The 13,989-nt window shown below is 30.5% G+C and overlaps 1 protein-coding gene across 1 annotated transcript in view; it reads right to left on the bottom strand.

Annotated features, from left to right (window-relative positions):
- Positions 1-4,706: 4,706 nt before the first annotated feature.
- The window catches only part of LOC118183870 (ecdysone-induced protein 78C-like), a 184,343-nt gene continuing 175,060 nt past the window's right edge, over positions 4,707-13,989 (bottom strand). Inside the window, exons 7-8 of the mRNA XM_085822617.1 lie at positions 12,613-12,888; positions 4,707-6,563 (exon numbers count right to left, since the gene is read on the bottom strand). Of these exons, the coding sequence (XP_085678743.1) occupies positions 12,617-12,888 (272 nt within the window). The 3' untranslated portion in view covers positions 4,707-6,563; positions 12,613-12,616. The remainder of the gene's footprint in view (positions 6,564-12,612; positions 12,889-13,989) is intronic.

The raw sequence follows: 13,989 nt of genomic DNA, 5'->3' as shown, positions 1-13,989 counted from the left end.
GTTCCACTGTTCAAGTCCTGTAATTGCTGTGTCGAGAATACCAACTAACTTGTCAATCGAAATTTTTTCATTTTCAATAACCTCTCTGTCACTTTCTTCACTATCGGAAGCGCACGTGGGTAAACACTTTACGCGCATGCACACATTAAACGAGCATGCGTAAGTTTGTGGCTTTGAAGTTCGGATTATAGATCATTCCGGATAATGGACTTTGTACTGTACTATGATGAACAAGAGGCAGAACCAGATGCACATATGTTATGAAGACGATGCAGCATGCATCGAAAAGAGCTTTTTAGCCTATTATCTAAGTGCATAAGACTTGTCTATGGTATTTTTAATTAATTCAGATTGCTAAAAAAAGTCTTTACATTTTCTGATTATAAATTTAAATAGCATTTTTGTCAAATTCAGATGTGCTCAATCCTTTTTTCGATGGATATAGAATTATCAGAAAATCAATAAAATGGCAGAACGATATTTCGTCTGACCATTGGAGAGGGGGGGGGGGACTTTATATCTATTTTAGGTTTCTAGTCAATTTTCTTGTTATGTTATTTCCTGTTCTATAATGAGGTAAAAATTTTAAATACCTGCATAAAGTTCGGTTTTTCATTAGTAGGGGGAGCCCCCAAAGAAGCATTTGCCCCGGGCCTGAATTGGGCTAAGTTGGAACGGATGTAGTTTTAATAACCAGCGGGTACTACAGTCAAAAGTCGTTAATTCGGACACCCATAATCCGGAATGATCTATAATCCGGACCTCAAAGCTAAAAACTTTCTGTGCAAGTGCCACGTTAGCACATGCGCACAGGCGTTTTACGAGGGCGCGAAAGACCTTGACTACTGCGCATATGCGTGTGCGCAAGTGCAGAATACGTTTTCGCCTGCGCGTTTAATGTATAACGGACCGTGTAAGCTAAAATTATCTAATTATCTATTTCAATTAATGTTAATGATTGCATTGTTCCTGAATCTTCGAATTGGATCCCGCTTATTATTTTTTGCAGACTGTAAGAGCAATTTTATAAAAGTAAACTTGAAATTTCGATTATGTCAAATAGAATTTCCGATGCTGGAACTTCCAAAGGATCTACAAAACGAAAGTATGTTTCGATGTCCAACAAACAAAAAGTGGAATTGCTCCAAAAAATGGATAAAGACATGAAGAATGTGACAGAGAGGTTAGTGAAAACGAAAAAATTTCGATTGACGAGTCAGTCGGTATTCTCGGCACAGCAATTGACGGGACTTGAACAGCGGAACTTTGTAACTGAACAAGAAATTATGTCTGTTTATAGAATTAAAGAGAAAGTATTATCACATAAAACAAAGCAACTTAAACAACTTACATTGAAAGAAATGTTTAATAAAGTAAACAAATAAATATTAAGCTTTTTTTGGTAAATTTTGATACCCTTTAGATCATAATTGTTCTTTATTTCATAAATTACGGTTTCATATTTTTAATTTTAGAATTTCTGCATGCCATCTTACGAGATTTAAACTGATGATCTATAATCCGGAATCGCCGAAGTCCCGACGAGTCCGGATTAACGACTTTTGACTTATTTGTAATCGCAAAAAATTTCGGGTATCATATTGACTGCTTGCGAATCCATTTGGATAAATTTTTTTCATGGCACCTATAATTTTTTTACATGACGCCTTTATTCTTTGGAATAAAGGACCTTGTTTCCAAACCGGAATCATAAACCATTTTTTTATTCATTTGAACATACATATTTATGTATCTCTTGTAAAACGATTAAGTCATAAAAGGATGAAATCTTGAATATGGAGCACCTATAACATCTAGTTGTATACTTCCATTCTTTTTTTTATTGCAATCAGCAGTGCAAAACAGGCCAAGGTTTATATATATCTGCCTTTAAAGTCTTTACCTGGCCTTTAATTTCGCAATCGCTTGCCAGTCTTATACTTCCAGTTACAGATGTGTTTTATATAACGAAAATATTCGTGTTTTGGCAATATCAGATTGAAAAAAAATTACTTTTCGACATATAATGGAATCCAATTTTTAATACAATCTCCCAGTTTCTATACTCGTATTTGGCAACATTATAAATTATAAGAAGTCACCTGTACCATAACAATGGACCGAGATATTTAATTTCAAAATTTGCTATTTTTTATGTCATTTTCAACTTGCCTTGAGGAATCAGTTGATGAAGTTAGAATAGTTGAGGAAAATAAAGTGCAACAAAAAAATATCTATAATTTAATAGGCCATGGAATGGTTCATAACAATAAGAACTATTCTATTTTACATTTCTAAATACAACATAAAACATTGATGAAAGCAATGTCTTGTCATGCAGTTTCCATATAGAAAACTAATATAGTCTGTTTCAAAGAATTAAAAAATGCTTTTGTGAATGACATATTTTTTAGTAAATGTAAAATATGTCTAACTACACATAAGAAACTATCCATATGCTAAAATTTTAGTATTCTCTCTGAAGTTGTATAAACGTCTCTTACATTCTCAAGCTATCATACTCTGCGCAATGAAAGTGATTATTAGAGTAAGGATAAATTAGTAAAACTTTAATTCATTTTTAGTAATATAATAGAATCAAACCATAATTCATTTTCAGGATAATCTGAAAGTTGCTAAAAGAAAAAGATCATGCGAGATAACTGTCTTGAAAACAATAAATGAATTTTCTTCCATAATATTTATATGTTAATGCAATGGATGTTTGAATTCATTGAAATAATTAAAAAAGACAAACTGCAATATCAATAATTATTTTTAAATTTTCAAGTGAAATAGCAAATATTTTTTGTAATGCCATATGTAACATTTTAAAAATTTTGTTTGAATATGGTAAAATATAAACAGCTGCTTAAGGGAAAGGATGATTTTATGAAGGATTTTCAGATTGAACTGTCTTACATTATATAGGGAAAACCACAAAAATGCCTCTACAGCCAACCTACCAAATCCTAGTTGATGGTGTGGTTGGTTTATATGTTTAAGACAAAGCACTAAGGCTATCTTCATGGTGAACTTTCTAAGGGGATGCACCTGGAATCAAACTACCAGTGTTCAGTGATTTTATGAATCTGGGTTGATATTAAAGTTTGGTGTTGAAGTGTTGAGCTATTTTTAACATAACAATGTTATTAAAATGTTTTATTTGCATTTTTATTAGATATCATTACTTTTCTTTGTATATCACCAGTGTATTATTTTCATCTGGCAATAATAAATTAATTTTAATTACCAACATCCTGCATACCTCATATTTATAGTAATAGTTTTCATAAAATTAAATATATCATCACTGTTAAATACAAATCCTGCTTATGATGAGGATTTAAGAGTTCATTTTAATGAATAATTTTTTATGTGGAAAGATTACGTATAGTCTAAATTTCTGTACATATTAATGTAAATTATACTGAATTTTCTCACATCTGAGAGATTCTTGAATTTTTAAAATCTATTAAATGCATTAAAATATCAAAAGCTTTTAAATAAAGCAAAATTTGAAATCTGCATTTAATGAAAAATTTAAGAATGCTATTTTTAGAAATTCACCTATATTTATTTAGAAGGTATCACTGATATATCGTACAGTACATAACTCTTGAATTACGAGGTTTGTCTTTGCAACATAAAATATGAAGAACTTGTAAATGCTGATTTTTATTGCATTAAATGTATGTCGAATAACTTTCCAGTCAAAACTAATTTAAAAAAATTTTAACTAAGGTTGAGCAGAAATATTTTCTCAGATTTAAATTCAAGCTAGTTAACCACAGTTAGGTGAAATTACATATTGTAATAAGATAATTAATGTTTTAAATTAAATAAAATCTGTGCATAGGCAGAACTAGGTCTTCATCTGTATTCAGTAAAACATTTTGAACAATTCACAGTAAATTGAACTTCTTGTTATACAAACTGTGAATCAATCTCTAATAAAAATTTTATCTACCATCAAGTTAATTGCATATACAAATAAAAAAATTCCAACATAATTAGGACAAGGCCCATGACAGCTGTCTATCTAGGCAAAAATGCCTCTGAATAAGATTTTTGAAAAAGAAACTGATCTGCATTTACTTACAAATGCTGAAAACATTAATGAGCCAATTTCTGAAAATATTATGCATATCTGCAGCTTTAAGAGTTTCAGCTATTGATATCAGGTACAATTCTTTTTTAAAAAGAGATATTTTGTGTGACAAATCTGTAAATGCTAACATTAATTCTATTGATATTTTGGTTCCATTTTAGGGTTATATTATTATGATTTATATTTAGCTATTACATTCTATGCTACGCTTCTCAGTTATGCGTTCAAAAATGCTTTAGATCATCCCCAGTCCTTGTAACAAATATTTATACCGAGTATCAGAATACCTTGTTTATGCATTTGGCAATTAATTAACATATATAAACCATATGTCATTGTTTGTACCATTACTAGAAAATCCTGTTTGCCCTACACACTTATTTTTATAATTACATTTACAAAATTATAAACTGTTTATGCTACAATTACACTAATTCCCTCCATTTTACATATGCTGAAAATCCAATTAAATATATAAAATATGAAATGCTCTTATAGTATAACAGTTTTATTTAATTGTATTGAAATGAATGTAAAACACTAAAATGTATTTTATACAGTGTGTGTGAAAGTGTGCTAATTCAAAAGTCAGTAATTCAAACCACAAATGTTTTGATTTATTGGTTTAGAAACAAAAACAGCTAAGTAGTCGGTAATACAAAGAAAGCCAGGCCAACACCCTTAATCTGGCAGTGATGGTTTAAAGGGCTCTGGCAATTTTACTACTTGCTCACTTAACTTTCACATAAATTGTTATCAGTTAGCTTCAACAGAAAAGAAAATCGTCTGTGGACACTTAGATGAAGTTAAAAAATATTTTCAATATAGCATCAAATTTGTCATCTATCATCACTGCAAAGATTCTATACAATATGCATACGTACATATCTATATTATATATAAAAGTAAAAACTTATGGAGATTCCATATCACCTAACAGATAAAGAATTCAATACTATGAAAGAGCCCCAGTATACTTACCCAATTGAAAATTATATCCCATCACTACTGTTTTGAAATTTCAATTAAATTTAGAAACATTAATGCTTTATTCACTAATAAGTACAATAATTTGATCTTTTTAAAATTTGTGCACAAATGTATTAAAATAATTCTTAGTTTCTGCACATTAAAACATTTCTCACTCGGGCAATCACGATAGTACATTCACGGCACATTTTAGTTCAATTCTCATACATATTTCTGAATACACATTAATATATGTGTCTATATATAAATATATTTTATACTTATACATATTTTATCAAAAAATCTCTCCATATTTCAAGGTTTATATCAGTAGCTCACATTTTTCTGTACACAATCACAGGTTTCATTGCATAGTCTCCACACATTCTTGAAAATTTGGCCAGTGTACAGATTGCCAAATTTTTTTTTAACCAACTGACATAAAAAATTACAGTAAATGACTATAAATTATAACTTTAAGAAAAAGTCACAAATTTAGAGAAGCAAAAACAGAACAGAATTTTTCCAAAGAAATATCGAGAGATCAAAAATGTTGTTCGAGGTTTGTACATATTTTCATCACAAGAGCAAAACTAACATACTTTCACCAAAAAATAATATATGTCATATGAAGGGACAGGGACAATATCCCTGATAAAATGGAAAAGTATGTACAATATTGTGTAATAAAAACAATTTTAAAATACTATTAAGTGTTAAACAAACATTCCAGCTACTTTTGATTAACTGGTACATAATTAAAAATGAAATAACAAAAAACTTACAAAAGATAAACATTTCAATTCCATTTTGAGTGCTCTCAAAGAGCATATGTAACAATACATTTTGATTATGATGGCAATATAGAAAAGTTTCAAAATACCAAGTGACACAAACACAAAAGCTCTTGAACTTTTAACAGCTACAATTAATTATAAAGCTGAGAGATTAGTGCTTGCATTATTTACAACAAATAAACATATTAGACATATCAGTATCATAGTGATGACAATACTATATAAAATCAATTCAAACTCTGAATTATTACTAGCAAAACATTCATGTAAATCAAAAGACATCACTTCTTTTCTAAAATTTCTGAACCATAAAGGTAAAACTAACAAAAAATAATCAAAATTTTTGATACTGCTCATTTAACATACTGATTTCATAAATTCAGACTACTACAACTATATCATAACTATGATACTCATAATGCCTAATTTTGCAGGAAAAATTTCAAATTTTGAAACTATCCTTGTGAAGACCAATAAATAAAAATTAGATGTGGCCCCAAGACATGGTATCTACAGGATGAAATAAAGATGAAATGCACAGAGTTCAACACAACATAGTTCTTTTTTAAAGGCTAATAATTTATACATTCACAGAACAAAGCATTGAATTGTACTAGGTAATTCACTATCATTCGGTTACATAGAGCTGATCTGAATTCATGGCCTGCATGTCGAATCATTTGAATCTGAATAGGGGAAAAAAATCAAATTAGACACAAATATACAATACATATAGACAATGTAAGATTTATTACAAGGTCTGCCAAGAACCTCCCTACTATAAACAAGAAATAATAAAAAAAACTTCTGCTCTGAGGTCTGCTGAATCAACCCTCTGGCTGATCATTCCACTATTTCCACAGGCAACTCAAATGTAGAAAAATTTGCTCATCCTGCGGGCATATGTTGTTCTTCCTTTATTGAAAAGTGCATTACGTTTTCCCCCCATTTAACCATTGAAATAAATTATATTATATACAGTATCAGGGGTTTAGTTACGTTTTGGGCAATATATATCGTTAGTTGTCTACTAAATTGCGGCATTTGAAGGCATGTGGTATTAGCGCTCAAACTTCACTTTTTGCCGCTTTTTTCTTACAGAAATGGCCGCTAGAAAACGTACAGCGATTATCTTGATTATTTAATTTAATTATTAATTAGATTTACTGATTAGATTAATAATTAGATTAATTGAATCTGGTGCAAAGACTGAAGTTGGACTTTGCTTTGAACTCTATCATACTAAACTGCATTTCTAAGGTATTTTTCCCTTAGCGCTTTATATTTTCTTAAATTTGATACATTTTACTTTTTTATATTATGCAATAAATAGAAATTAACTGTAATTCAACTGAAATTTAAAAAAAAAAGATTTTTTTGGTGATAACATCTGAAATTGGTTTTTTTAGCAACTTAGTTTCTCATCATAAAAATCTATATAAAAAATATTTTCTAGAAAGAAAAAGTGCATTTTTCAATTCGCCAATATATATAAATTTTAAATATGGGGGGGGGGGGGGGAAACACACACACACACAATTTTCTGAGCGATTTTGGTCCACAAATTGAGCAGTCAAAGGGTTAACAAGTCTAAAATCCAATAATTTTTTCTTTCCCATCTCCTCTTTTTGAGAAGGATTTATTATTTTAATTGATTTATTTAAATCTTATGTTTAAGAATTTAATACAATACAGACTACTTTCAGTATATAAATACTGTATGCAAAATTTGTTACTTTTTATTTAAACTACAATATTATTTATTCATTTTCATGATTTTCTGCAAATTTATTCACGGGCATTACAACTGAAAAATGATAACTGTAATAACAAACAAACAGACATGGGATTTTTTTTTTAAACAATGAAAGAATTTACTTCCGAAATAGTTATATTTTCAGCAACAGGCAGCGCTACTATTGCGTCAGAATTTCATGCTGTAGGGCAGCACAGTTTGTGAAACATCTAGCATTACAAACCTTCAACACAACAGCCAGCAACCATGAGAATGCCTGTCAGACATCACACAACACCATAAGTACTTTTGCTATGTCACTGTACAAACTTAAGATACAACAAAAGCACCACCAGTTGGTGACAATCTTATCTGGCAAAATATTTTATATATATATATAAAAATTATTTTTTCCCTACTATTACACTTGGAAAATTTTTGAATTTTAGTTTTTCTGTTACTTCTAGATCACATGGTAAGTTATCTCAAAAGAATATTACAGAAGTGGATGTTAGTATGATGTAATTACAGATACATACTCGAGTAAAATAACTTCATACATTTCAATGTAAAAAACTTGAAACAAAAATATTGAAAAATTTGAAATCGAACAACAAAAATAGTCTGAATTTCTTTTATGTTAGTTAAAAGAATATCACTTGCAAGTTACATCAACTAAAATTATTACACTTCACAATGAAGAATTATCTTGTCATCAAAGTGCTTCAAAACCTAGTTATGTTATCATTACTTGGCAATTCATAGATACATTTATAACTTAAATTTAACTAGAAATCTGATGATTGCCACAAAAAGAGAGGCCCAAGGAAAAGTATGATACAAAATGACAAATCTTTAAAGATCCTTTTGATACTTGTGAAAAATTGAGGGTAAGTGGCAGATATGCTCGTGTTAATGTTTCCGGGTAAAATGTTATTAGAAACATGAAAATGGCTTAAGAGCTAATAAGGCAAATGAGCTTCAATTGTTGAAAAACATAAATTTAAGTGACTACAGTGGGATGTGATCATACATGATGACCTATGGATCAATGATGTTGAACTGCCTGGAGTAGTGAAACAACACTTTTTTGACAACCAATAAAGAAGCCACATTTGCATAATGCAGCCGCAATGAAAGATTGCTATGCATCCTATTGCAGCAACTGCTATGCATCCTATTGCAATTAGGTTATAGGATTCTATCTCAGCATTGTAAGGTGTGCTGACATTCACATTGCAGAAGAAAAAAGGTCTTTTCCTTGCAACGTGTTTCAAAACAATGCTTTCATTTTTCAGGATAATAATGCAATGTGCAAGCCACCAAGAACTAATAGTAGAAAGACAATTTTCTTTTAAGTTAATCAAAAAATTGCAATGGTCTGCTCAATTATCAAATCTTAAAATAACTGAAAATATCTCGATGCGAGTAAAACAGAAATTCAATTCATAGGATCAAAGAAAAGAGCTTATTGAATAATCAATCATAATTTCTTTAATGAAACCTAATTTCTCTGTGCCTAAGGGAAGGAATGTCTTTGTGGAAGATTTTCGAAAGGAAATAAGCTCGTAGCCACATTCACATTAAGAAAAACATAAGACAAAATTACTAATTTTGTTGGCAAACCACACTAAAATTTTCAGTTTGCTTCAATTTAGAAGGAATTAAAACTATTAAATACAGGTAAAATGTAACACATGTTTTTATCAATAAGAAGTTTTAGTCAGATTTTAAATTCATTCAACAAAGTTTTTAAAGCCTTCCTATAACAAGTCAGGTCAGAGTTAAAATTTACTTAGACCATCCTTATGTTATAAGTGTGAGTTATTTATGCTTCACCTATTAAGTTTATTATCAAACAATATTTCATATAAAAACTTTTCAACTCTACAATGCTATGAAACCTATTTTACCCCCATTTCAGACTGACAGGATTTTGTGGAGCATCTGTTTATCATCATTCGGTAAAAAACAATATGAAGAATTTAATAGAATTAATTTAAAGATAGTGAAATTTCCGCGATATTACATACATATACACTCTGTCCCCAAAGTACACAGACTCAAGTAAATTACATGTTCAAGAAAAATAGAAATGTTTAACCAATTAAAATATTAGGCATGTGTCATGCGTTTGAGTAAATATTTAACGAAAATATCGATTTGCCTTTTAGAAAAAATAAAATATTCTGATGTGGACACCACATTCCTCAAATTTCATTCGAGATATATTTCTCATTCAATTAATTGAGTTTTCACTTTGCAGCAAGGCAAATATACTTAAAAACTCAAAACATCATTAAAAATAGTTAAATGCAGAAAAACATAAAAAACCAAATACAAATTCAGAAGTCAAACAACAAAAATCAACGTTATATTTTCAAAATTTCACAGGACTAGTTTCGATGGTTTTACCGAACCACTATCCTCAGCTGCCCTGTGAAATTTTGAAAATATAACGTTGATTTTTGTTGTTTGACTTCTGAATTAGCATTCGTTTGGCATGTTATTGTGTCTTAATTAACCAAATACAATTTTAAAAAATGTGCAAAAACAAGCAATTCGGCCAGTGCGCAGGAAGACAGGTTTTTTGATGGGCAAAATTCAAAGTTTACTTTTAGTCCCACTTAGAAAAATGACATTCAAGTTGGTGTGCAAACTTAGGAGTTTCAAATGTACACAAAAGGTGGATTTGTTAGGCTTAGTTCCACTTAACAACTTTTACATTGTTGTTAATTCTACAACTACTGCATACACATTAATGAAAGGCATAAAAACCTTAACCAGAACATAATTCAATCACTTTTAAAGCAAAAAATGCACAATTTATCAACATATAAGAACAAAACTGGGCTTATTGAGCCAGGTTACAGTGTGGGTATAAATATATATATATATATATATATTGGTGTAGCTGATTGCAGCCAAAAAGGGTTGTTACAACCACACATTATAGCAGTTAAATATACAAAATTTCAACTTCCTGACGTTACCAATTTTTGAGTTACGAGAGACACATACATATTTTTTAATGTACAAATGCCACGACAATCTCTTCTGAATCCACTAAAAATGAGTTCAATTTTAAAATCCCTTTTGGATAAAGGAGTCCTTTATTCCATCTATATATCTATATTACTTAGTACAATGAAATAAAAATGTGTGTTTCAAAAGTTTATAGACAAATGTAATTTTATGCAAATTGGTTAGCAATAATCATGATGGGGAGAACTTGAGCCTTTTATATGGTAATGCCCTCATTCAAACCTCCAATATAAAAAAACCTCCAATATCATTTGAACTGAGTTAAGTATGGCAAAGTACGCAACTTTTTGATCTTGAAGTTAATATGATTCTGAACCTTAAATTGCACAGTACGTCTATTAAAAAAATTCTGAAACTTCAGAACTGATCTTAAGCATGAATCATCGTGCAATATCTTGAAAGAAGCGACATCAGCCAAAACCACATTCAGGAAGACCGGGAGTGAAGAGCAGTTTTAGCCATAGACGGACAAAGAATGACTTTGACACAGAAAATGGCGGTTTGCCAAATTAATAGTAAGTAGTTTTAATGCCGAATTATAAGTCGGTTTCCTTGTGGATTGCAAGTATCTAAAAATACTGCTGCTCACAGGCAAATTAAACAGCCTGGCTATACGATTCACGTAAAAATGGCTCAATCATTAACACTCTCAAAGCTTCACAAACGAAAGAGATTACAATGGAACCACATGGCATATGGTTATAAATATATCTCTGTAATTTTCAGTGATAAAAAAATTGGAATCCAAATGGTCCCAACACGCATTCCACTACTGGCACGACTTATGAAAAGAGCCTCAGAGCTATTTCAAAAGAACAATGGAGGTAGATCTGTATGGTGTAGACAGCTTTTGGTTTCACCTTTCTAGATGGTCAGCAAGATTCGCCTAAGTACATAGAAACACTAACAGACAATCTGATGGCATTTGCAAAAAAACACTGGAGGATAGGGCCACAAATGGTAATTTGCACAGTTCTGCTTAGGCAAGAAGCAAATGATCGATTTACATATGTGCATGAAGTTTTTCAACTAGTGAAAATTTTCCAGTTTTTCTTGCTAAATATTTGATATATGGTTACTATTTTCAATCTTCTGTTGATGGGAGAAAAAATGTTATAAGCATCATGTCAGTTGTGATAATGCATTTTGATACATTACTAGCAGCAACTGCTGAACTGTGACCATTAGAAAGTGTCCATTTAAAAGAAGGCATGTTTTATGTGTTGGTTATTTTAAATAAATTGCTTCCAGAAAACAGTGCATTTAGGATGGATTGGATTATTCAATTATGTCAAAGTGCACGAGGGCTATCTGCCTATAGGAAGGGATGCCTTCGTGGAGGACTTTCTAAGGGAAACTGGCTCATATGCACATTACACATGGGGAAAACCACAAAACCGCCCATGCAGCCAGCCTGTTCACGGGATTCAAAACTCGAACCGAATTACCAGTGTTCAGCGTCTTTACCACCCACCCCGCTGGTGGGCCAACAGTGCATTTAAATGTATTAAATAAAATAATGAATTCAAATTTATATTATTATTATAATTTTAAATTTATATTATGTTTATTTAAATGTATTAAATAAAACAATAAATTCAAATTTATATTAAACTGCTTCTTCATACATATTTCAAACAAATCACATAGTGTACACACTAAATAAATTGCCTGTGTGCATCGGTAACCATTCATTTCTTGCCAAAGCCACTAAAACAAAAGCAACTAAAATATATTTTTAATATAACAACATTTTTCATTTTAAGCCTATTTCTTTAAAAAAAAATCAGCAGACCACATATTTCCTTACTATGCTCAAATTAAAAATGACTTAATGACCAATATAAATGCTAAAAACTATACATCACTAATAACATTTATAAAAGTACTAGAAATACTCAATTCTCTAATTAAAGTAAACAGATTTGTATTTTGAAATAAAAAGCAGAACTTACACTACTATCGTTGTGCTAGATCATGTTCAGATTTTGGAATGTCGAAAACTTCAGCAAACAATGGTGACAGTTTCAGATGTGCCCAGTTGGCTCGGAACCACCTCAAATGTTCTAAATGTTTCTCTCCCAGCGTGCGTAACTCAGGTAATTTGGAAATAAGGGTAACGAAGATATGAGGTTCATTTGGATGGTCTTCATTTAATTGGTATTTTAGTGCTTCAATTAATTCTTCCTGCCTCTGCTGAATAGATTTATGATCATATATGCCATCTCGCTCTGAAAGAGAAAAGATTAATATAATTTTCAAATCATGACTATTAATTTGAAAAAAAATATCAGCTGATAATTCAATACAGGAAATCAAAAACATTTTCTTTTAATATATATAAGGATGGTAACTTTATACTTTCCAATACAAATCAAAAAAAGTTCATAAAGATAACTGTTAAATATTTTAGTCGTGTTATTTTAAACACGTGATTGTAAAGTATGTGGAGTATGTATGGAGAATTATCCATTTCTGAATAAATAACATATCTGAAAGAAACGTTCCAACATTAAAATTAAACTAAATTTATAAAAGTATAGGAAATGCTTCATGCAGTTTATGAGAATGCACTGTCAATCTATCTAAAGAGGCAAAAATTATTCAGCCAACATAACCAGTGTCAAACATATTATGGAAAAGTGACAATCGCATAAAGCAAAAGCTATTATCTCTTGCATGCATCCTGGAATCCAAGTCTTCAAAAAACAGTTTCAGATTTGACCTACATTAAGAAAACAACTTAATATTTATTTGTTTACTTTATTAAACATTTCTTTCAATGTAAGTTATTTAAGTTGCTTTGCTTTTTGTGCTAATACTTTCTCCTTAATTCTATAGACAGATATAATTTCTTGTTCAGTTACAAAGATCCATTTTTTTTAAGTCCTGTAATTGCTGTGTTGAGAATTCAGACCAACTTGTCAATCGAAATTTTTTCGTTTTCAATAACCTCTCTGCCACTTTCTTCACTATCGGTAGTGGTATTTTCTGGATCTAGAAATGTACCACAGATTTCGCCGTCCATTAATTGAGTGATGATTGGGGCATTATCATCACAATGAAAAGCTTCTATTATATCATCTTCATTTATTCCCACTTTTCCGCATATCTTTACAAAATCCATTAGTTAGAAAATTTAACCTTTGGGTTGCGATATCTGAAAACCTTCAAATTCGTGGCTATCATCTTCATCATCCTCACCATGAAATATGACAGCTGGCCATAAATTATATCAAGCATTTTTTTAAAGTATCTGGAGACACATCCTCCCATGATCTTGCAATGCTCCACACAACAGATTTTATGCTAAAATATTTTAAAAATTCTTG

This window comes from Stegodyphus dumicola, chromosome 8 (assembly GCF_044657685.1).
Source record: "Stegodyphus dumicola isolate Sdum_Otavi_A_Nest chromosome 8, ASM4465768v1".
NCBI lineage: Eukaryota > Metazoa > Arthropoda > Arachnida > Araneae > Eresidae > Stegodyphus > Stegodyphus dumicola.
This window is presented reverse-complemented; position numbering and strand designations above follow the sequence as displayed.